We start from the raw sequence: 22,406 nt of genomic DNA on the forward strand, positions 1-22,406 counted from the left end.
CTTGGGTCAGTGCAGTTGACCCAGGAGGCAGTGATCAGATGAGTCCTGAGTTGCTGTGGCAGCTCTCCAAACACCAACCGGCCAGCTCTGCCAAATGCTTGAGTCACAGAGCTTCCTCAATGAATAGGTATTTTTATAGCTCACCATAATCTTGGTGGTGTAGGCGCAGTTGACCCCTATGCCAAGGGTGAGCAGGTCCAGGATCTTTACAGGAATAAGGTCCGACTCTGGCACCTTTTTGTAGTGGTGTCCAGCAATGTAGGCCTGCACCACCGTCATGCGATTCATAGTCAGTGTGCCTGTCTTATCAGAACAGATGGCCGTGGCATTGCCCATTGTCTCACAGGCATCCAGGTGGCGAACCAGGTTGTTGTCCTTCATCATTTTCTGACAAAAGAGGAAAGCAATAATTGAGACTGAGAATTTTGTTCTGAACTTACTGGAGACATACAGAGAACAAGCAATGATGGATCTGAACTCTTCCACCAGAGCCCTTAGAGTTGGGGTCACTGCTCCAACAAAACACAACATTAAAAATAATAAAAAGCAACAATGAATGGGTATAACGGTTACTCATCAACTGGTGGTCAGTCCAGTGTTCAGGTTGACAGATGGTGAACCTCAAACAGACCTTGACTGAATAGGCCAGAGAGATGGTGACAGCCAGAGGAAGACCTTCAGGCACAGCCACCACCAGCACCGTCACACCGATGATGAAGAACTTGACCAGAAACTGAATGTAGATGGGCACACATTCAGCGGTCCAGACAACCCCCTGAATCCAGAAGGTATCGATGAGGAAGCGAGTGATGAGGATGATGACAGTGATAGTAGACATGAACAGGCCTGAAGACACAGACAGAAAGACGGACAGAGACAGAGCTGAGATTAGCTGTGAACCTGATGGTGAAGCACTACACATGTAGCAAGCAGGAGCAGTAAAAAGGTGACTTGGGCTTGTATCTATGTTGAATTTCAGAATTCCTCCTGCTTTATAGGTAACTTAAACTGCTCCTACAACATCGGAATAGGACTGAGTGTTATTGATGTACTGACTTTCAATGAACACAACCACTGAGAGACATGCTGCTTTACCACACACTCAGACGAAGTTGGTTTAGTTTTCTAACTGTTGTGCTTTGCCTTGAACAATGTTGAAAATACAAATAATAGCTTTTATATGCCCAAGATTTGTGTGTTTAGATGAATAATAGGCAGCTATGAAACATTTCTAAGGAAACCATTCCTACACAGTCACAGAGTTTTACAGAGTCTAGTGCATCTCAGATATTTTTTGTATGTCAAATGTGCTAAGATGATGTCGGCTATAGTCACCTCCCCATGAAGAAAATGTGAGGAAGATTAAATTTGTCCATGCATTTATAAATTCTAGGTTGGACTACTGTAATTCCCAGTAACTCTCTGGAAAAACCTCTAGCTGATCCAAAAGCAACAGAGATTGTATTTCTTCCATATTAGCTTCTCTTCATTGGCTTCCTGTAAAATCCAGAATAACATTTAAAATTCTTCTCCTCACATGCAAATCCCTTAATGACCAAGTTCCATCTTATCTTTAAGACTGTCTTGTTCCATATTATCCCAGCAAAGCACTTTGCTCTCAGGCTGCAGATTTACTTCTGGTTACTTGATTTTCCAAAAGCAGAATGGAAGACAGAGCCTTCAGCTGTCAGGCTCATCTACTGATGGGTAAATGTCTCTACTTTTAAGATCAGGCTTAAGACTTTCCTTTTTGATAAAGTTTATAATTAATTATTCTGCTAGAGGTGATTCAAAGACTGATTAATTGTTGATGGAAGTTTTGTCTCTTTGTCTTGCAAAACTCCATTTTCTGCTATGAACAAAAAGGCTGCAAGAATTTTTGTTTATCTGTGAAGGCGTCTCTTTCAAGAATGATCAAAACTTATCATTAATAAGCAGATAAATTCATGTCTCTTCTTCACAGAACATCTCTCCTAAATATCCAGATGTTTGGGTTTGTTTGAATCATAACATAGATTGACACCTATGACTGAAAGAAGAACCAAATATTGATTACAGAAGACTTTTTAGGACTGATTTCAGCAGTAACAAAACATTAGGAGAAGAAACACAGGAAAGTACTGAATAATTTGAAAACCATTTTATAATAAAAGTCTAATAAAAGAGCACAGTAACGTGGCCTTCACCCGGCAGGAAGCTGGTGTTCAGCCTCCAGTTGACTTCTACGTTACTGTGACGTTCACACTCTGTTCTTCCATTTTCAGATTCTCTGTTTGTACCTGCTTTGCCGATCTGCACAGCCAGCTTGGTCAGCTTGCCCTGCAGGACAGATTTCTCCTTCTTTGGTAGGTTTTTTTTCTTTTTGTCTTGTTCTCCATCCTCATTAAGTGGCTGCATTTCCACAGTGGCTCCGTCCTTGTTTTTTCCTACAGAGGACAAAAGAAGTGAAACAGTCAGGTGTTCGAAGATAAATCATCAAAGCTGCAGCTGTTGCCAGTGGAACACAGTTTTATTTATCTGGATACATTCTCTATCAAAGGTCTGTGCTTAAATAATGGGTTAAATCTTAAATAACAAAAAGAAAAAGAAGACAGAAATCAACACTCCCTCCAGGTATTTTGATTTAAAATCTCCTCCAAGCTAAATATGAAATATCAGAAAAAGTTGACTTTCACTGATAAACCCAAACTGCAATTCAAAATTATGTGTTAAATTAAGTAGAAAGTAAACAAATCATTCTGTGAGTGAGAAAAGTATTAGTGATAGTAAGAGGAAATGTTCCGAGCAGATTAAAGATATGTTATGCTAGTATAATAAGTGCTGTGGGAATATTCATTACAAGATCATTACAATGGCAGGCAAAATAGAGTTTGCATCAACAGCAAAATTAAAACCAAGCAGATCATAAAATAGCAGGATCCATGGTAAAATATATTTTAAAATACTTGTAAAATAGGAAGAATTTGAAGCAAAGTGCTGTCTTGGCTTCACATTACATCCCAGGTCTCTCTGCAGTTGAGGGGGAAAAAAATCCTGTCCACCAAGTAAGCAACTTCAGCAGCACAAAAACCACCATGAAGAAGTGTTCATGCAGGATGCTACCATTTTCCTTCATGACCAGCAGGATCTGAGGACAGTGTCAGTATGTGTCAACATGTCATACTGTACACGATAATAGAAGGACATGACAAGAACTAATACATAATGAAAGGGATGATGGCTAGCCTTTTAATCTAAGTGTTAACTGACAGAGCAGTTAGAGTGTGACACAACAAATAGCTGAAGGCTTATGGTGCTGTGTGTCATTAGTGTGGAGGTCTAGTCCCAGTGTGGGACTATTGTGTTGCGTTGGTTCATCAATGAGTCACAGCAAACCTCCAAATTAACACAGAGTCAACAGACACTGGCCTGTTTGTGACAGAGTGTGTGTGTGTGTGTGTGTGTGTGTGTGTGTGTGTGTGTGTGTGTGTGTGTGTGTGTGTGTGTGTGTGTGTGTGTGTGTGTGTGTGTGTGTGTGTGTGTGTGTGTGTGTGTGTGTGTGTGTGTGTGTGTGTGTGAGCATGCTGATCCCATCTCAGTAATGAGGTTATTAGTGGACAGGCAGGCAGCAGCAGCAGGCAGGAGAAGAAAGCAGCTGCCGAGCTTAAGGCCGATAATCTGCTTGGTCCTAATCACCATCAACAGAGTGAGGAGCACCTGCTTGTGCTGCTCAGACCACAGGGACACACACTGCAGTATGTGGGTCCACAGGGGCCACAAGGAGCCAGGAGGACCCTCCAGTGACCAGGGAAAACATGAGGAGGCCCAGGGGAAACCACCTTATGCAAACCAGCTAGTGACAAAAGGATTTTTGAACTGATTGGCTGAATAGATCTACACCACCTGGCTGCTAGCTCATATTGGCTTACAAGACAGCAACGGCAAAGATGACGGTGTTGTACAAACACTGCATATGATCCACTTTACAGAGACGTCCTGATATGAAGGATATAGTAGAATTGTTCCATCTCACCAAAACTAAAGCTTTCTCATCAAACCATCAACTCAAGATACAGTCTAACCTTCTGACAAATCCTTTAATTGATTGTGAGATAATTTTACATGTAAGATGGACATGAGTGAATTTGTGCTCAATTACTGTTATATAAAAAAATCTGTAGGAAGACAGACATTTTACAGTAAAATATTACCCAGCTGTGAGTGAATTCATGACAAAGTGGAGGAAAGAAATCAGTCAAACAAAGACTGAATTTTAAATTGATAAGATAAAAGAAACTGTTGTGGTTCAGGGGGTAGAGTGGGTTGGTGGTTCAATCCCTGCTCCTTCTACCTGCCATGGACTGTCATGTAACGACAGCCACTTGTCACATAAAGCAACCTCACACAGGTGAGTTACATAAAAAAAAAAAAAATCATCCTTGTACAGTTTTAATGAACAGGGAAATTAGCTACAGAGACCAAAACGGTTTGGTTTTTTTTTGTACCAGGCTATAAACAGGTTTATTTCTGCTTTAAAGTTGGACTTTCTAATGTGGGGATCTGTGAGAATTGACTCCTTACCCGGAGGTTGCTGCTTGGTAGCCAGTGATTGATGTGAAATGCATGCTGGGATACATGACTACCTACACACAAGCAGGTCCCACATTGCATTGTAGACTTCAAACTGGGATGGTACTGACTGATAGTGTTTGACAAGAACACAGCCTGAGACAGGCCTCAAGTCTCACACCCTCACAAAGTCCACAAATGTCACACGTCGGACCCAGAGTACTTAATTTAGTCAAACACAGCATTTTTGTAAATCCTCACACCACTCAGGAAAAGAACCCCATCAGGTGGCAATGCTTCCGTTGACAACATGTGATTCTATCTGACCAATGATGAACTGTTGGTCACTACACTGCTCCTTAGGTTCCTCACAGAGCACATTGCTTAAAGTCTGCCACACATACTGACAAAATGACACCCAAGCAAACACATGACCAAGACCAATCTGCAATCTGCAGCCAGGCACCACCACGGTCCACAGAGACCAGTATAGCTGTGAATGAATCAGCCAACTGAAGCTGCTGCTGTCTATTACAACCTTCACACATGAGCAGTTACAAGCAGTGATGTGCTGCTTACCTTTCTTGCCTTTGTCTTCTTTTTTACCTGTAAGTGTAAAAAACTGGTTAGTTATTCATACATAAAGAATGAACCATTAATAAAGCACCAAAAGAGCCAGAATATAAATATCCACTACCGTTCAAAAGTTTGGGGTCACTTAGAAATGTGCTCATTTTTGAAAGAAATGCAGTTTTTTCCAATGAAGATAATATTAAATGAATCAGAAATACAATCTACACATTGCTAATGTGGTAAATGACTATTCTAGCTGGAAACCGGTGGTTTTTAATGGAATATCTCCATAGGGGTACAGAGGAACATTTCCGGCAACCATCACTCCTGTGTTCTAATGCTACATTGTGTTAGCTAATGGTGTTGAAAGGCTAATTGATGATTAGAAAACCCTTTTGCAGTTATGTTAGCACACGAAAAACAGTGTGAGTTTTCATGGAAAACATGAAATTGCCTGGATGACCCCAAACTTTTGAACGGAAGTGTAGAATAATGATGTCAGTCCACCATTTTGATCCAAGAGAGCAAAATGACTGTTGGATGGATGGCATGGTGTTCAGTGTAGACATTCAAGTCCCCCACAAGATGAACTGCACTGATTGTGCAGAGCAGCTGACTTTCTTTTTAACACCACTATTGGGTATCAGTTTGCGTCTGCATGCTTTAAGTTGTGTTAGTAGGATGTTCCTGGTGTTTTGTCCCAAAAACAAACCTCCATGTTACTACCAGTAGAACAGCAGAGGGAGTCATATCAGCTTCAGAGTGCTTCTTGTAATTAAGCCCCAGCCTTACATGGCAGCTTGCTATAGATGGGGTTCTTATTTGCAAATATTACTGGAACTATGCGAACAAAAAAGACTGTTCGGCCAACAGTGATTTGCTGAAAATTAATGAATTAATGACAATTTGTGCCACATCCAGGGAATTCAAAATCTCAGTCAGACAACTGCTGTAAAAATTATTTGGTTCCAATCAGATCCATCCATCCATTATCTATACACCGCTTAATCCTCATTAGGGTCGCGGGGGGGGCTGGAGCCTATCCCAGCTGACTCGGGCGAAGGCAGGGGACACCCTGGACAGGTCGCCAGTCTGTCGCAGGGCTACATATATAGACAAACAAGCACTCTCACATTCACACCTACGGGCAATTTAGAATGATCAATTAACCTCAGCATATTTTTGGACTGTGGGAGGAAGCCGGAGTACCCGGAGAAAACCCACGCATGCACAGGGAGAACATGCAAACTCCATGCAGAAAGATCCCGGGAAAGCCGGGACGCGAACCAGGGACCTTCTTGCTGCAAGGTGAAAGTGCTAACCACTACGCCACTGTGCAGCCTCCAATCAGATCACTGAATGAAATTGCTCCACTATGTTTGCTATTCAAAGAAATGTTTAGCAAAAATAATTATTTAAAAAACCCTTCATGGTATTGGTTGTTTAGACTGTCTCCAATACGGAGCTGGTACTGCTAGTGTTACTAAGCTAACTGAATCAAAGTAAAAATGTTCACAACTAGGTTACTTTACAAGCTGCCACATTCAGGAGAAGTTTTACAGTGACCATAAACACACTGTACAAAATATGATGCATGTAAGCAATCTAGCTGGTCTGTAACAAAAAGGAAATGACTGGCACCTATTATATTGGAAACCTTGGTAGCCTGGACTGTACAGGTAAGATCAATACATTAATTATCAGTCATTGTCACAAATTACCAGATCTTCACACCAATTCAGACAATGAGTAGATTTTAGAAATGTGCAAATGGTCAGCACTCACATGGATTGATAGATACTCCTGTCTCAAAGATGAAGCCAGTGTTCATACACATACTTATACTACCGTTCAAAAGTTTGGGGTCAGCCAGACAATTTCATGTTTTCAGTGCAAACTTACACTTTTATTCATGTGCTAACATAGCCGCACAAGGGTTTTCTAATCATCAGCTAGCCTTTCAGCACTATTTGCTAGCACAATGTAGCATTAGAACACATAGGAGTGATGGTTGCTGGAAATGGGCCTCTGTATCCCAGTGTAGATATTTCACTAAAAATCATCTGTTTCCAGCTAGAATAGTCATTTACCACATTAACAATGTCTAGGCTGTATTTCTGATTCATTTAATGTTATCTTCATTGAAAAAAATGCTTTTCTCTTGGATGGGAACCTTTCTAAGTGTCCCCAAACTTTTGAACGGTAGTGTATATACTTTGTATAATAATCTTTCTTCTGCATTTTGAAGATTTTCCAGCCATGTTTTGTACACTTTGGGCTGTTTACTGCACAACAACTCCTTTCAACCTTGCACCTGCTGATATTTCCCAACTTATTTTGACCAATTACTGATATACATATTCACATATTTTTGCCTGACAGATGTTATCCGCCTGGCACTGTTCATCTTGGGATGATATTTGATTTTGTAGCCTTTTTTAGCCAATACCAATGTTGATATCATGCATGTAGCTTCTGTGTCTCTGTGACAACTTTAAACAGATAGCTGCCTATTGGTATGAGTGAATAAGGGGCAGAAAGGGCTTTGATTAAAAGCACAATTTTGGTCAACTTGTTAAAATAGATGTGAACTTGCTTCTGTAAGATGAATGAGTGTAACAACAGCAAAAAGTGTCAAACTGTCAATGTGGATGATTCCTACCAAATCTATTGTATGTCCCATTTAACTTACTTTTCTTCTCCTTTTTCTCTTTGTTTTTCCGCTCCTCTTTCTTCTTGTCTTTCTTGTCTTCACCATCACCGTCACCTTCTTCACCAGCACCGAGTAGCGTGAAGATAATTCCAGTCTGAGAGTTCACACCTACAGCAGTGACCAACATCTTGCCAGAGCCCTCCATCACATGGGTACCTGAGAGTGTGAGAGGAATGAGGACTTTCACCATTCTACCCTAGAATATGCACCATGTGCTCTCAGTGTCATATGGGTTGACCTTGTGCCTTGTTTAACTCTCGTGTTGTCCTGCAGGTCAAAGCTGACCCATTTTAAAGTTTGAAAATGTGGGGAAAAAATATATTTTCACAGTGAAACTTCTGATGTCCACATTTTCAACATTTTTGGGAAGTCTTTGAACATTTTTTGGTGGAAAAAAAGAAATGTTAACAATGTTCTTAAAGAAAATATTACAAGTTTTACTGATATATATGTAATCACTTTAGACATTTTTAGGATTTTTTTTGGAAGATTTTTACTCATTTTTTGAAAATATTTACATTAATTTTCTTGCCAAATTTGGGGGATTTTTAAAAATAAAATTTTTAAGGGAAACTTTTAAGGAATTATTGGAATTTTCTTCCTGAAGGTTTTGCAAATTTTCAGAAATTTCGGGATTTTTTTTTTTGCTGATTTTTTTCAGACAAGGAAAACAATATTTTTTGGTGCCCGTAAATGAGGACAACAGGAGGGTTAGGAGAAACACTGAGGACTATTATATGTAACCTAATCCAATCTGTGATCTTACTTCAATATGTCAAGCTCTTGGCAAGGTTGCTGTGGTAACCTGTGTTAAGATTTCTGTTTTTAATAAATATGTTGCTGGCTTAATACTGATTTACATATTGTTCTTATGTGTTAAATAAAAGAGTTGTACTGATCTGTGAATAAATAGGAGGGACTGAAGCATCTATCCCAGGCTCTGACAGAATAAATTAAGATTGAACCAGATCAGATAGAAAAGAATGCACACACTGCTGACATACCAACAACTTTAGCTGTGTGCACCATTATTTTTTGCTTTGAAGATCCTTATGCACTTTAAACATTTTTCAGTGTTCTCTCAATCACTATAATCAAGTCAATTATCCGATTGCCAGTATTGTTTAGATGGAGGAGGAAAAAGACTTCATTGGGTTGTTAGTACCATAGAGCCAGACCAAAGAGCCAAACACAACTCATAGCCAGCGCAGTAGCTGCCGACTGTAATGTTTTAAATCATTATGGGCACGAGAAGGACAAATCTAGATACATATATGTAATTGCGGAACCCAGAGCAAGAACCATACAGGTGGTAAAGGTCTGTTTCAATTAGATGCCACTTGGATGTCTTTTTAAATAGATTTTTTTTTACTATTACTGTTGTGACTCTCTCTGAAATTATGCTGCTCTTCCTCCAAACAGAGCACAGGTCACACTGAATTAGGCCGTAATTAGGTGTGGATGGAGCAGAGAGATGCACCTGACAGCAGCATGGGATCTTTGTCGAGAGTCTTCTTGACATGATCCGACTCTCCGGTCAGAGAGCTCTCATCAATCTTCAGATCGTTGCCCTGGATCAAGACACCATCTGCAGGGAGGAGGTCACCTGGAAGACCAACACACTCATTAGGTTACATCATCACTATATCATTTGTGTGTGACACATGGAGGGGGAAATAAATTAACCGATGCAGTGACGTAGAGATATTCTCTCTATATAATGAGAAATAACTGATAATTCTGTTAGTGTTTTTTAACCTTAAACTGTTTAAACTGTAAATAACTGACCACCATATAAATAAACCACAATCTACAGTGAAATTATGGGAATTGTATGTATTTCATGTCCTTGTTTACACTGTCAAATGCTTTCAGATTTATTACTGCTTAAAATATCTACATGCTGCTAGAGGCTTAACTTGCTACAAAATCCCTAGCTAGTTTAAAAATAGCAGTAGTGACTAAGAAACTACACACATATATCTTCACACACAACCTGAGCCATAGTTTTACAAGCAGGTAGTGCAACCCAGGCCAGATTTCTCTGAGGTATTCATTCCACCACTGTGAGATCAGCTCTTCGTACCAGCATAAAATAAAACCTTCTGTTTCTTTTGATGAGTCAATTTGAATGTGGCCTTGAACAAACTTTGTTTTTTTTCCCAAAACATGCAATCATGATTTAAATCAAGAACTGCTAATCAAACAAGAACTCAATAAGATTATGCATCTGTAATGTCAACTTTCAAATTACAGTTTTTGGTCCTGACACATTTCATTCAGTATCACCAAAGTACTTAGGCTTGATATCCAGCTCGAATCATTTCTCTGAGTAAACTGTTAACTTGCCTTGAACCAGTAGAAAGCTCTGCTATAGATCACTTTGTGTTCTCTCACCATATTTGACTTGTGCGATGTCTCCTACTACGATCTCAGACACTTTGATCTGGATCACCTGCCCCCCTCGGACCACGGTAAACTTCTGCTCCTGCTCAATGCGGCTCTGGAGGCCACGAAACTGCTTCTCTTTGCTCCAGTCATTGAAGGCCGTCACCAGCACCACACACACCACAGACAGGAGGATGGCGGCGCCTTCGATCCATCCGGCCTCCGCCTCTCCCTCATCCTCAACACCGCCAGCTGCTTCGCCACAGTCTGAAGGGAGGCAATACAGGCTGTCAACCATTACTTACATGTTTCCCTGCTTCTGTCCACATTCAGTGCAAGCTGATATAAAGTTACACCTGATGTTCCTGGAGGATTCTGGTTTCTGACGACAAATGTATGTAACTTTGAAAGACATGACACAATGCTGCTGTCACACAAAAGCCTCTAACTTTATAGATGGTTTATTTAAACTGAGTCACATATGTTCTGCTAGGTCAGAGGTGAGCTCGGAAAATTTACTCAATGCTTTTCTATATTGTAAAGACCCCCATTGGTGAAAATCAAGTTGTTGTTTTTTTTTTCTTGAGTTGTGAGACAATATTATTGCGCCACAAAACCTCGGATATTAAGTAAACAATTTTTCTGATTTTGGCAACCACTACCACAGTTTGTAGTTGGTCTTCTACCAAGAGTCAAGGCTGCTTTCATTTAAAGACTCTCTCCAATTAAAATCAGGTTTTCACTTTTGCTAACATTTCTATACAGAGTTCTTTCCTGCTAAAAGACACCTCTCTTAGTCAAATAGGCAGCCAGGGTCATGGCATAGCAGTCACACCTTAAAACTATAGTGTACTGATGAGTGTCCAAAAATCACAAACTTCCAGGGTTTAATATGTAACAAACCAAAGGAACCAATCCTGTATGGCTGAATTACACCAATATCACAACTTGTCATTGTGTTATTCTGTAAAGGGAGCAATGGTATAGAGTTGCATCTAGCCATGTAGCCACTTCTAAATGTGTAACTGTAATATACAGAGATGAGTTTTTAGGGGTTTAATCATCTACCAGAGACAGACTTAAACAAACTAGTTTGCTGACATTAAAAATCTAATTTGTAAAGAGGTCAAGGTTAAACTGTCATATAAAACCAAGATGTTGCAACAAGCGCTGAGCAGTATGCGTAATATCAAACAGAACATCTTAGGTTTTTATCAGAAATTATCTCTATTGTGGACTGTACATGAAGTTCAGAGTGAACTTTGGGAAACAGCAGCTTGTTAAAGTATGTAGTATTGTAAGTTTTCAATCTTAACATTTAGATTAAGGTGAGATCATTTAGGTTAATTTGTATTATATATAATTTTGTAATGTTTGCCTGTAAAATTTAAATTACTCAAGTACACTCAGGTAAAATATAATAGTGTAGCATTTAAATATTTAAACTTGTTTGGTACATTCGCAACGGCAATCTTATTTCTCTTTGGAAAGCGGTTTGTAAATATGTGATATACATAACAGTGACTTGACTTCAGTTTGTTAGCGGGAGATGATGAGGCAAGCTGACTGGTAAACCAGGTACAATCTCTTAAATGCAAGCGAAACTGAGTTGCTGTCTCCACATGTTCAATGATCACAGAGTAAACTCTGCAGATGTGGTAGGACTTGGGTCATACTGGACTGTCAGATGAGGAGGCAGCATGAAAAAAGAATACATTAAAGCTGTAGCCAACACCATTTGTTGCGTGGGCATCACAGACAACTTACAGACAATTTTGTAAAATGTCAGTTCATTTTAGACATATTTTGCACACTGTCCTTTATCTGTCTAGGTACAATGTAATTGGAACATCTGACAAATGTCATACCGGCATCTGAATGGGTCAAAGCATATCAGTAAACGCTCCTTGACGCTTTTCCCGTCCAGTTAGATGAAGCCTGGCTGTGTTGAATGGAATATTCTATCAGTGATGGAAACTAATTCACTCACACCAACATTTACATGCCACATAACTGACTCACGAAGAAAGAGTTTTGGAGAAAATGAAAGTGTGCATGCCATCTCCCTGCAAATTCAAGTCAACCTTAGCTTTTTGTTTGGGTATTAATGTAAAGTATTTATTTCAGTGTAGTTCTGTGGTTTATGGTGTGTGCAGACTGGATTCTCTGCTTACAGCGTCAACCCAAAACTCCAGGAAGACTAGTAGACTCTGCTGAGATTTTGGTGTAATTATCGAAACCGAAACTTCATTATGTTCCTCATGTGATGCAAACAAAACATTTTTCCCTTTCAAAGTAACAGGAAAAGGATTGTCTGTAAAAAAAAATCAATACATGTTATTTCACATTACATACCCTGTGAAATAAATGTTTTTATTGTCAGAACTGGATACATTTGGTCCAAATTTTAAAAGTGAAAACTGATTTCTATAAAGTAATGCCAGTAAATTAAAAAGGAAAAAGTGATAGCATAACGATGCGCCACCTTCGATTAATTACTTAGGAGATGTACTTTGGGCACAATTACATCATTGAGCCTGTGTGAATAAGTCTCAAACAGCCATGCACATTTGGACACTGCAATTTTACCCCCTTCTTTCTTGCAAAACTGTCAGGGATCATGAGTGAACAGCCCTTCTCAGGTCCAGCCACAAATTCTCAGTTGGACTGAGCTCTGTTCTCCAACTCGGCCACTCCAGACAACCTTATTGTCTTTAAACCATTTCTGTGTAGCTTTGGCCGTATGCTTTGGGTCATTGCTGAAAAGAAATCTTCTCCAAAGTTGCAGTTCTCTTGCAGACTGCCTCAGCTTGTCCTCTACCATTACCTTGTACTTTGCTGCATTTGCTTTACCCTCTACTTTCACAAGCCTTCCAGGACCAACTACTGAGAAACACCCCCAGATTATGATGCTGCCACCACCATGCTCCATGGTGGGGATTGGGTGTTTGTGATGATGTGCAGTGACTGCGAAGCATGGTGTCTAGTCTCATTGCCAAAAAGCTCAATTTTGGTCTCATCAGACCAAAGAACCTTCTTTCACTTGACTTCAGAGTCGCTCACATGCATTCAGGCAAACTCTATCAATATGAGCTTTTTCCAATAGTGAGTTTCTCTGTGTCACTTTCCCATAAGGCTTTAACTGAGGAAGAACACACACCAGCTGTTGTAGGCACAATCTCTCCCATCATAGTTGCTGAAGCTTCTAACTCCTTCAGAGTCATTGATGTCTTGGTGGCCTCCCTCACTAGTCTCTTCCTTGTACATTTACTCAGTTTTTGAGGATGACCTGCTCTAAGCAGACTTGTGCATTTGCCAAAAGTGACATAAATGTGTTTCTTAATGATGAGTTTAACAGTCCTCCCAGTGATATTCAGTGACTTGCAAATGTTCTCGTGTCCATCCCCTGATTTATTCTTTTCAATAACATTTCCACAGAGTTGCATGGGTCTTATTTTGTCTTTATGGTGTAGTTATAACCAGAAATATTGATTCACAGTTTATATTTTGAATGAATTTCAGACATGAAAATCTTGTAAAAAAAAAATTTTTTTAAAGCAAAAAAAACCCCAATCAACAAACTAACCAACAAACAAACAAACAAAACAACAAATTAAATTGATCATAATTCAGTGTTAAAAAGCACTAGAAAGTTTTTGTAGCGTTAGGGTTATTACGGTGTTAGCTGTAAGGATAGGTAAGCTATACTGAAGTGTAACTATGCAGAGGCTGTGTATATTTGAAAATTCTCAGTTCGAGCCAAGAACATCAGTAATGATACTTTTTGAAAATGTATCATCATATTTGGCTTGTATTGTCCACCTCTCATCTCTACAACTATCATTGCAATGTGTCCCTAAACAAGCTCATCAATGAAGTGTCTGGTCACACAGAGGTTTCATTTGAACATACACAGTATGCGTTTAGAATAATAATGAGAATAAACTCACTCTGTCTTTCAGCATCTGGTGGACTGTAGAAAGAAAGGCCTAGTGAAATGATGGCTGCCACCTCCAGGATGATGAGCGTCACATCCTGCAGGGCTTCCCACACTAACTGCACAAAGGTTTTAGGCTTTTTAGGAGGGATGACGTTCTGTCCAAAATTCTGTTTCCTTCTGTTGATGTCCTCCGATTTTCCATCTAAACCTGCAGCAGGAAACACAAAGACAGCATCAATCCACGTGTCCTCACATGAGCCTGGATTATGGCATTAAACTGAGTTCATGTTGATATATCACCTCTTTGCTCAAACTCTGGTTTATTTAAACATCCAGCTAGACTGTCATTCAGTACGAAAATGCTTTCATTTGCTATATTGAAAGAAGTCTTTACTTAACAGCACTTGAACTGAAGCATGTTTATCACAGAAATATTTGTTAATTTGAAATAGGGAGGAAATCTACTGTGGGTATTTATTATTACAAAATCTAAAGTGTCCTGACACTGTGCAACACTTTCTCATTTAAACATACATTCTTTGGTTTGTATGGCACACCACATTTGCTCTAACTCACCTAATCCAATCTGAATCTCAAGTAGTTCTTATTCAGTTATTTTTCAGATGGAAAACTGAAGGATGTGAACAGGTTTGGCCATTAAAAATTTAAAAAGAGCACACAGCTTTAAACAAACAGCAAAAAATGTAATGAGGCAACACTGTGACCTTTAACTTGTTTATCACACAAGAATCCATGTGAAGAAAAACAGGCTAAATATACAGACTAAAGGGTCCAACTTCAATTAGGAGAATCAGCAATAGATACAGGTGTGGCCCTCAGTGGCGGCATTGCATCTGTGTCCACTGTGTGCTGCTTTTATCCAGTGGACTGTTTTGAACACCAAAATGTAATGTAAGAGACAGAGAATAAAGCTCTCAGTGCAAACATAAACATTAGGAGGAATTTTCCATAAACCCCATTAACCTGTTGAGGTCTTTGAGACAAGATCCAGTACTCCTGTTTCATTCTAGCCCCCTAGAGGTCTCTGGATAGATTGTAAGATTTTACTGATTATTTGTAAGGCCCTTCATGGCCTCTCTCCCAGTTATATCTCAAACCTCTTAGTACCAAATGCACAGTATGAACTTTTCTCCAGGCAGAGGTGTTTTGTCTGTTCCAGGGGCCCTACTGCAGATTAAAGGGGACAGAACGTTTGCAGTTGGGCCCTGAGGCTCTGGAACAATCTGCCCTAGGAAATCAGGTCAGCTGAGTCAATGACCTCTTTTACGTCTCTTCCTCTACCTTTACCGCTACACTTTACTGATTGTATTTGAACTTTCATTTCCTTTGAGGTGTCTTTTTTTAAATAATGTTTTTACCTTTTCTACCACCAAGATTTCATACATCAAACTGTAGATTTGATTTTCAGTTAGATCTGTCTTTGGGCTCTATGGGACTCCAGTGGTGATGAGATGTTACTAAAGTGCACAGTCCATTTGACTCACTGATTGTCCTCTTTAAAACCAGTCTTAATGCTCGTTTTTCAACACAAGCTGGGCTGAACAGATAATCGTGACTCCAAAGCAACTGAGAAATAATTTCAAGGGAAATGTTACATTTAATACCATGGAAGGTGCATGTTCAGCAGTGTGAGGAGACTCGGTAAAATGTTCCATAGTGAGTATAAATAGCTTGTCATCCACAGGGACAGAAAAGACTCTGTGGATGCAGTGTAGTGCAGGATTAGGCTACAATGTTGTTTAGGATTAAGTTACAATGTAGCTCAGGATTAGGCAACATGGGTTGCATAAAAACAAAGTTAAATGAATTGCAGTATTTTCAGCTTGATTTTTGAAAATGTGCCAGATTGTTTATCACAGTGGTGTTTGTGTCTGTGCTGTGCTGTGGTGATGTATGGGAGCAGACTGGTTTCCCTGTGGAGCAGAACAACATGTCAGGACACACTCAAATCCCCTCCGAGACGCTGCAGCTGCTGCACGGCTGCAGCTGACTCAGTCGGTCTGAACAGGTTTTTAACTCAGCACTGCTCCTCATGTTCCCTGAAAATGAAACTCAGGGAGCAGAGCACTGTGCACTGTCTGTGCTTTCAGGTGAGTGGGATTACACTGAAAGTTAATGTGTTTGTCCCCAGCTGTCGTCACAGAGACACACAGAGAAGTAAAGCAGTGTGATGGATTTTCCACTGATTTCAAGCTGCTGCTGACATTTTACTTCTCTCTGTCAGCAGGAGACAAAACACTGAAGGTGTTTACTGAGAGCGTGGAAGATGGACAGATGAATGAATTAATGATGAGGAGGAAAACGTCAAAGGCCAGACAGTCCACTAAGAAACACCGAATGCACTGTCTGTAGGTCAGCATGACATGCAATGAATCCACCATCTGGGGGTCGGTATTCAGGTTAAATTCTATAGAAATGAATTAAATTGGATGTAGTGACGTAAAACAGGTGGATAATTAAAAGAACTGGAAAGAAAAAGAGCAGCTCAGAGTTAGATCACGGTCACATCATGGAGTCTAGTATGGGATTGAAGGTCCCATGTTTTGCTCCTTTTCAGCAAATGAGTCTCACATGTCCCCACAGTGGCTCTTTCAGGGTTTCAGCTTAATATACTGTAAAGATAGCTCATCCCATGTCTGTACAAGCACTGCTGTTAAAGCTGTTCTAAACAGGGTGTTTTGCTCTGAAAACCAATGAGCTGCTAATGCTGCCCCCCCCCACCCTCCCTGCCCCTCCTCATCAGGAAGAACACAGTTTGCATCTGTGATTGACAGTATGGTGCTATATAATAACTCCTGCTAAATTATAAATGTCTGTATACAGCATTTATGCTTCACCTACAAGTTCAGACCAACCACATAACACAATAAAAATGTGTTTTCATCTTTTGTGACATTTAAAGTAAAATGCAAAACTCACTGATGACTCACTAATCATACACTGATCTACTGACAGTGTTCATTCTCCCTACGTTTAAAATCTGTATTGCACTTCACTGTTTGCTACCAAGGCTGTTTATACCACTATTGCTGAGATGTAACATCAGTTCAGTCCACCGTGTCACACTGTATCGCAGTGGACTGATGCATTAGACAGGATGGGAGTCTGTCTGACAGTGTGAAGTGGGCAATACGATAAATAACCAATGGTGGTTGAATGTAAGGAGCTGATAACAGACGCAAGGAATTCTACAGTGACCTAAACCAAAGAGCTGGATTTAACATGGGCCAGGGGCATCTGCTGATACCTACTCCATGTAATAAGGTCATTGGAAGTACAAATACCAAGCCACATTTTCTGTTTCTTACAAAATCCCCCCAAGCTTTCTATCAGCTTAATGTTGGTTCTGTACAATTCCAGCAAACTACTGAATGACTTCCATCTAACAACATCTTTAAAGCCTGTTTGGTTAGACCACATTAGAAACAACAGGAGAAATCTTTCTGTTCTCACTGCAATAAATATTTACAGAGTGGGACATAATGTGCTCATGTCTTATTATACTGAAGCTAAGAGAGGGCACAGTAGGATCAACTGAGGCTGCAGGTCACAATTGACTTTGACCATCACATGGTCACAGTCCCTCAAGTCACAGAATAAACTAATATGTCCTCCACTGGTTTAATGATGTCCATGCTGGGGGGAAAGTTCTGTGAGTCACTGGTGAGAAGGTCTAAAACGTCCATGTATACCACTTTATTACATATAGGGAACCACTGGGCAAAATTCATGCAGTGCTGATTAGAAGAGTAAATATAGAAACACAACTCCTGCAGCAAACATACACTACCGTTCAAAAGTTTGGTGTCGCCCAAGCAATTTCATGTTTTCCATGAAAACTCACACTTTAATTCATGTGCTAACATAACTGCACAAGGGTTTTCTAATCATCAATTAGCCTTTCAACACCATTAGCTAACACAATGTAGCATTAGAACACAGGAGTGATGGTTGCTGGAAATGTTCCTCTGTACCCCTGTGTAAATATTCCATTAAAAATCGGCCGTTTCAGCTAGAATAGTCATTTACCACATGAACAATGTGTAGATTGTATTTAATGTCATCTTCATTGCTTTTCTTTCAAAAATAAGGACATTTCTAGGTGACCTCAAACTTCTGAACGGTAAATGCTTTTATGTTAGTGCACTGCTACATTTTTCATTAATTCAGTACAGATTACACCAGTAAATGGCATGTGTAAAAGTAGGGGCACCTTCAGATCACTGCTGTAAATGCAGTGTACTGCAAACTGTTTGCATCCAACATTTCTCCATAGCACCAGATTAGATCTCCATTTCATGCATCTGTTCATTATGACTCTGTAGGATATGTTTCTTGAATGCACCCTTGTTCATGCTGTATGTATTTAAACTAATTTAAACCAACAATATAGAAACTGGTATAAAGGTGTAATGACTGCCAAGTTTATGCATCAGTGCTGGACAGTGAAACGTTGAACCACCAATCCTTTATCAGGTAAACCCTTTCTGCAGCTCCTCTCTAAATAGATGAAGGACTTGCCAGCAGTTATTTCATTCTGAAAGTATTTGTGATCTTCCAGATCTAGTCTTGATTTCCACAGCTCCCCTTAACTGCTATTATTTCTGAATGGACAGTGTCAGTTGCGAGCTGGAAGCACAATGACCTCTTTTTATAGCCCTCCTCTGCTCTGTAGGCATGTCAGTGTTACAACAAGCAAGAGGAGCCAAAGAATTTATCAACCAACTTAGGCTTAAAACCAGTTCATCAACCAATTAGCTGACCTAATGCAAATTCTTGGCTTGCTCTACAAGTCTGATTGAGCGAGTTAAAGCGTAATGATTTAAATGAGTTCTTGGAATGGACAGGAGATGGGTGTCCAAAGTTGTACACATGCCATAGGTAATCTCAATTATTTTTCCTATTCTTTTGGTTCATGAGAAAATATTTAAAAGGCTTGTTTATAAAATGTCTTTTCATTTCCACAGCAAATTCTCAGTTAATTGGTATTGTGATTTTTATTTATTTATTTTTACTGATTTCCAGTAATCTTGATTCAAAATGAGCTACACTGGCTCTGATGCATCGGCTTCTCTCTTTCTGTAGTCATCACTCTGTTGTCTTGAGAAGTGTCCCGTTCACATCTCTGTCTGATTGGTTGTGTATCATGAGTAACAGCCAATGAGGGATAAATGCTTTATAAAATGTGTAACATATGAACAAACAAGGCATTTCAGTGAAGTTTTGTGTTGGAGTTTGTGTTGTCTAAACTCTGACACCAGATTGTCATTTTTACTGCACATATATTGGTTCCAAATGATTGGTCCACCCCTGATACTCAGGGCTGCTCAGACTGTTACATACAACAGACTGCAGTGCCTCTGACTGAAAACACCACAAGTGCAGCGTCGCCCTGCCTGTGGCTGAGCTAACATTTGGTTTTAGATTCACCTCTGTGGTGCTGGGAGGCTTCAACTGTGAGGACACCAAGTGAACACAAAAGCAGAGTTTGTGAACACACTTACCTTCGACAGGTGACGTCCTCAGTCGGCCACACAGTCCATTAACGTCTCCGTAACACTCCTGGATCCTAGTTATTGCTTCCGCTCCTCGTAGTTCCATGAGCGAGCGCAGCTCCTGCAGTGAGCAGCTGAACTCTGTCTCGTGGTTGGCCTCGCCACGTCGGCCATGTTTGGACCCACGAAAAGAGTTGTTGGCCATGTCTCCTTTCTCTGGGAATTGACAGAGGCCTTCCCAAAAAACACAGATTCAGTGGTAGGCCTCGGGTGCAGATCTATCGTGACGGGGACTCTGTGACTGTAGGGAACAGACAAGTCAGGTCATTTCAGATGTCGCTCGGGAACAAAAATTAGTATCCCCAGAAAAAATATGTAGAAATATTACCACAGAAAAGGGTGGAATTGGACAAGTAGATGAAGCCCTTGGTATTATTTCTGGGAATGTGGTGTTTTACACTTAATACACATGTTAGACGTATTTAAAGAGACAGATGCTTTCTGTGACATAACATATTTAAATGTGACTTTTTGGCAAAAATATCTCACTAGAGTCAGATAAAATTAGTTAGTCTCTTCCATAATTACATTCCTGTGATTGTGGACATTCTGAAGTAGAACAAAGTTACCATACACAAAAATTGGATTTACAGCAGAAGTAAAATAACTTAAATGTGTTGCATCATTTGTGTCCGCTTGCTAAAAATCATTCATCTAACAACAGATAATGACAGAAAAAAAAATCTACTTTGTGAGATGTGAAATTAAGTGATAGACTAATGTGTCTTGTGTAAATAACTATTCTATAATCTATATCTGACCCTCTGAGTACAATATGTTTCAGGAGAAAACCGTAAATGAAGGCACAAACACACCTAATGATAGAAAATATTCATAAAGACACTTTTGTCCTGGGCAGCAGGGGGATAGCATGAAAATAACATTCAAAGCTTGTTGTTTTGGAACTTCATGATCAAACTCAATGCTTACTATACTGAAGCACCTAAGGTTATGCATGTGGCATTGTCGCAGCTCCTCATCATTACAAATCAGCTGTATGAGTAAAAAACCCTCAGTCAGCCTGTTAACTCCTGAGTCCTGACAGACCAGGATCCACTCTCCACTCACAGTTAACAGAAGCTGTTGATTCATTTTGAAAAAAACTGAGTCTGAATACAGAACGGTGTGTGGAGAGGAATTTGTGTGAGCCTGCTCGTGTGTGAACTGAAAGCCTTTATATTTGTTCCTCACAGGTTGCGACCTCTGTGCCTTCAGCTGTAATCTGTGTCAATCAGTCAGCCCAGGCTTAATCTGAGCGAGGGAGAAGCAGCCTGTTTAAGGCTGAAGGACAGAAAGAAAAGAGCAGCTGAGAGCAGAACAGAATGAACATAAGTCGTGACGAAATTAGTGGAAAAAGCTTTGCCCTTCACTGTACACAACGAAATTTCATTAACGATTCTAAGCAACAGTTAAAACACACAGAGAGGTTAAGTTTTTACAACATACAACCCTGAAGAACTGCAAGTCCTCACATTAGAGAGGCTGTGAGATTCTGGAGAAATTTTGTTGGTCTATTCCTAATTAACTAATCATCATAGCAGCATATGAAACTACACACAGTATAACTGTGAAAGAGGTGGATAACCTCAGCACTGAGGAATCCTCCACACTGAGGAAAAACTGTGGGGGTTTTTTGACAATAAAACTAATTGCAGCCAATTATTTCTGATAATAAAACAGTCGCTTCATTGCTGCAGCTCTGAGAAGAAGAAAGGCTTTACTTACAGAAACTTCCCCCATCGCCTCCTGTTAGCAGCAGCAGGTATTAGTGGCTGTCCGATTACTCTGAGCAGCGTCACACTCACAGCTCCAGAAACAGCCCATAACCCAGCCACAGCCCCTCAGCCAGCAGTCTGCAGACCTGCTCTAAGACCACAGGTTATTCCCCAAACTAGCCTCTACTATCCAGAGATTCAGTTTGACCTTCAGAAAGCTCACAGTCAGAAGCAGCGCGCCAGCGGAGGAAAAAACAGGAGCTGGCTAACTGATTATCTGAGGAAAGCCTCGCTTAATCTAATTAGACAATCTGTGGCTTCAGTGAGCGCCAGGGAGAGACTGCTGCGGCTGCTGCAGCTCCTTCTGCTGAGAGGGACGCATCAGGTCTGCACAGAGTCAACAGATAGAGTCTACACACCAGGTGGAGGCCACACCTGCTGCTGCTATAAAGCTCCTCCTGCTGAGATGGACACACAAACACACCTGAGGAAAAGGTATAAAACTGAAGAAAGGTGGTATGCTTCAAGTGTAGAACTGGGAATCAAACCCCAGAACACCGGTTTGCATCCAGTCAGAAAAAAACTTGCATATCCTTGCAGCTCCCAGGAGATAACCCAGCCACCAGCCTGAGGTCTCTAATGTCTGCTGGACTCTAGTGCAGTAGTGATTGCTCACAACAATTGATGTCATTCGTTACACACACAGAATATACACACACTTCCCTCCCCCCCACCACCATCAGCAGCAGTGATGCAAGCTGACGTGAGGTGGCACACACACACACGTGACGCACACACAGGTGGATTATAGCACATACAGACACAGGAGGATTAACTGAACACACACACACACGGTGGTTTCACCTTTGCATTATAGTATTTTTGTGGTGATCTAGCATGACCTTTGACCCCACATTCTACAGAGGAGGACCACATCAGCAATGTGAGGACTC

At 40.3% G+C, this 22,406-nt stretch overlaps 1 protein-coding gene across 1 annotated transcript in view; it reads right to left on the reverse strand.

The window, feature by feature from the left end:
• The window catches only part of LOC111575967 (plasma membrane calcium-transporting ATPase 1-like), a 30,606-nt gene extending 8,787 nt beyond the window's left edge, over window positions 1-21,819 (reverse strand). Inside the window, exons 1-10 of the mRNA XM_035953422.2 lie at window positions 21,464-21,819; window positions 19,688-19,979; window positions 14,173-14,370; window positions 10,232-10,489; window positions 9,315-9,440; window positions 7,814-7,990; window positions 5,128-5,154; window positions 2,280-2,426; window positions 632-846; window positions 145-387 (exon numbers count right to left, since the gene is read on the reverse strand). Coding sequence (XP_035809315.1) covers window positions 145-387; window positions 632-846; window positions 2,280-2,426; window positions 5,128-5,154; window positions 7,814-7,990; window positions 9,315-9,440; window positions 10,232-10,489; window positions 14,173-14,370; window positions 19,688-19,883 — 1,587 coding nt within the window. The 5' untranslated portion in view covers window positions 19,884-19,979; window positions 21,464-21,819. The remainder of the gene's footprint in view (window positions 1-144; window positions 388-631; window positions 847-2,279; window positions 2,427-5,127; window positions 5,155-7,813; window positions 7,991-9,314; window positions 9,441-10,231; window positions 10,490-14,172; window positions 14,371-19,687; window positions 19,980-21,463) is intronic.
• Window positions 21,820-22,406: the final 587 nt, after the last annotated feature.

The sequence above is a fragment of the Amphiprion ocellaris genome, chromosome 3 (genome assembly GCF_022539595.1).
Source record: "Amphiprion ocellaris isolate individual 3 ecotype Okinawa chromosome 3, ASM2253959v1, whole genome shotgun sequence".
Taxonomy (NCBI): Eukaryota; Metazoa; Chordata; class Actinopteri; family Pomacentridae; genus Amphiprion; species Amphiprion ocellaris.